Source organism: Cavia porcellus, unplaced genomic scaffold (genome assembly GCF_034190915.1).
Source record: "Cavia porcellus strain 051 isolate PalLab524CR breed Dunkin Hartley unplaced genomic scaffold, mCavPor4.1 scaffold_37, whole genome shotgun sequence".
Classification (NCBI taxonomy): Eukaryota; Metazoa; Chordata; class Mammalia; order Rodentia; family Caviidae; genus Cavia; species Cavia porcellus.
In genome coordinates, this window is record NW_026947520.1 from 7603922 (window position 1) to 7606896 (window position 2975).

Here is a 2975-nt window from a genome sequence, read left to right on the forward strand (position 1 = left end):
CAAACACAGACTTAGTAACAGAAGTCTCTTGCTATTAGGAAGCAACACATGATGTTTACACTATACTCAATGCAATTTTTATATCACTACTCATATCATTAATTTATATCAAGATTTAATAGTAATAATCTATGCAAATAACTTGAAGCTATCTTACTCAGTATTCGTCAATGATATAAAATATGTAGAGAGCATAGTTACAAAGCGTGATACTACATTTCAACAATGAAAATGAAAATATAACAAGAATTTTAAATCATGCATGTTCAGGTTACCAAATTTTTATGAGTAAAAGAGTTTTCATTGTCCAACAAAACTGTATCATGATTGACACTGCAGGGTATTTTACAGACAGCTTCAGCTGAGACTTCATGATAGAGAAGGTTTAAGGAAAGTATCATATGCCACTGGGGCTGCCATCACTGAAAAACAGAAGGCGGTAGTCTTTCTTCTACTGAGAAAGCTGTTGATTTTCTCTAGATGAGAGAATTTGACGAACAGGGGAGGTGGGGATAGACAGAGATTCCTTTTGGTCAAGTCAAGAACACAAGAAAAGCTAAATTAAGAGTTAAGATCATATCTTCTGCATTTTGAGGGGATAGTGAGGGTTGAGATCATCAGTGATGCAACATAGTTGAAACCAAACAGTGCATATGTTGTTCCTCTTGTAGTTAGGTGACTCTGTTTCTTTGACCATAGAAACAGCATATTCCAGATACACAGTGACCACAATTCATGAATACAAAAGGACAGACAGTTGAGAAACATGCACTTATGAAAGCATCAAGTGTAAACAGCAAGATTCTCGAATGATGAAAAAAAGTCACATATATTTGCATGATACAAGACATGAAATAGAAAAACATAAAGATGCTCACCAGGATAAGGATGCTGTGGGTGGCTCTGGTCTCAGCAGAGGACCTGAAGTAGTGGTTGGACCTATGGATGTGCTGAATCCGTCGCTTGTGCATAAATAAAATGAAAATCATGGAACCACAGGCTAAGAGCATGAGCCCCATGCATGAAACATCAAATATGGCAGTTAACACTGCATGCCCCGTGTATATCCCTCTCTTGGTATTCGGATCTGAACAGTAAGCAAAGTCTATCTTACTAGTAACATTTTTGTTTCTCAATTTCATAGTCAAGCTCACAGAGAAACAAATATTCAGCAACAAATGCAGGACCCAGAGTAGGGTAGTTAAGGTGTTTATGTACTTAGGAAATTTCAATTTGAGCTCAGTCCACCTACAATTGTTGGGGCTGATGGTGATGGCCTGGAAGACACTCAGGAAACAAGTGCTACCAAAGGCTACACCTCTGCCTACCCTGCTAATATAGTAAACAAACTTGCATCCAAAGTCACTGAGGAAGTCTTCCAACCCATAAGCTGCCAAAATCTCTGGGACCCCTCTAAAGAGAATGACCAATAAGTTGGCCACAATCAGATGCATAATAATCAAATCTATGGGTTTTGTTTTATGTCCACTGAGATAAAGAAATATATATTTACCTAAGAGAAAGAGATTCCCCAGAGTTCCAATGAGAGTCTGAAAACTGAAGATTATTACAATATACACACTCTCAGAGCCCATTCTGTCACTTACTGTATTCAGGATTCAATTTCTTATACAGAGGTTTCTGTGTGATAACATGAATTATAAATAAACTCTCATTTTATAATAACCTTTCCCAATGACAATTTCTTTCTCAAATATATATGTTATATATATATTTTTATATATTTGTTATATGTTTATGATAGTTTCCAAGTTTTATGTTTTTTGTATAGCATTTACAATATATAGATCACTGCTAAAATGTTATTTGAGTACTTTAATATTTACATCTATCAGACAAGGCAGCAATGTGTGTTTCTCTTAAAATTCAGGTTAACTGAGCCACAAGACAGTTATCAACTCACGTTAAAATTGGTTGAGTCTAGCTTCCATCCACTGCTGCCCAGTTGCTCTGTCATTGCTTTGGTATCTTATCCCATCTATATTTCCTGTTCTTTAAATAACACACATACATGCACCTCAGTTCATGAGTGCTTCTCCTCACAAACCATTTGGTTCTCAAGCAAAAACATGTGACAAAATTTGGTTTCTCATCACAAACTCCACATCAGATGCAAACACAGCTGTGGCACTGTTTTCCCACAAAAACACAAACACAACTACCTTCACAAAATCATAAAATGAATTAAGATCATGAACTGAGGTACCATTGTATCTTATGTCTTACATTACAATCACTTTTTATGCAATGGAATATGTTATATTTTCCACTGTCAAATTTTTCTATAGAGTAAATATGTGCATAAAGACCGATCACTTTATGAAGTGTAGATACAGTTGGTAGTTTTACAGCTATAGTTATTTATTGAGTATAGATGAATATTAAGAAAGCAATAAAATATGATTTCATAGTTTAAATGCTGTCTTTCAAAAGAGTACAACATTGCAGTTCATTCTCCTCTGTGAGATACAAAATTAAAAAAAATCTAACTTAATGCTTTTAAATTAGGAGATGTTTTTCTACTTACTGTTTAAAGAAAAATACAACCTAGATATCCTATGACTTTTTAAAGATATTAAAATGTGAACAATATTGTCATCCTATAAAATAATCGGAAGTGCAAGAGGCATGGAAATCACGTTAGAATAGGACTTTTTAACCAAAAAAAATGCATGTTATACATAATAAATACAGTAAATTCTGTATTTTTTCTGTAATCCTTCACTCTCATCAGTAAGGTGATACTTTGGAAGTATCTTTTTCTACCTACTAAAAGGGAAAATTCCTCATTACCAACATAATTCTAATACTTTCATACACAGATATATTTTCTCATTCAATAAAGATATTATACTCACTTTGAGAGTGACAGCTTCTTTTTCATAGACAGTACTCAAGTTTTTCAAACAACCAGAGGATTGTGTAACTCTATTGTATTCATCAACAGACACACA

At 34.2% G+C, this 2975-nt stretch overlaps 1 protein-coding gene across 1 annotated transcript; it reads right to left on the minus strand.

The window, feature by feature from the left end:
• Positions 1-671: 671 nt before the first annotated feature.
• Positions 672-1595, minus strand: Cavporv1r680 (vomeronasal 1 receptor cavPorV1R680). The gene has a single exon (NM_001167397.1). It carries the CDS (start codon positions 1593-1595, stop codon positions 672-674), a length of 924 nt encoding a protein of 307 aa, NP_001160869.1.
• Positions 1596-2975: the final 1380 nt, after the last annotated feature.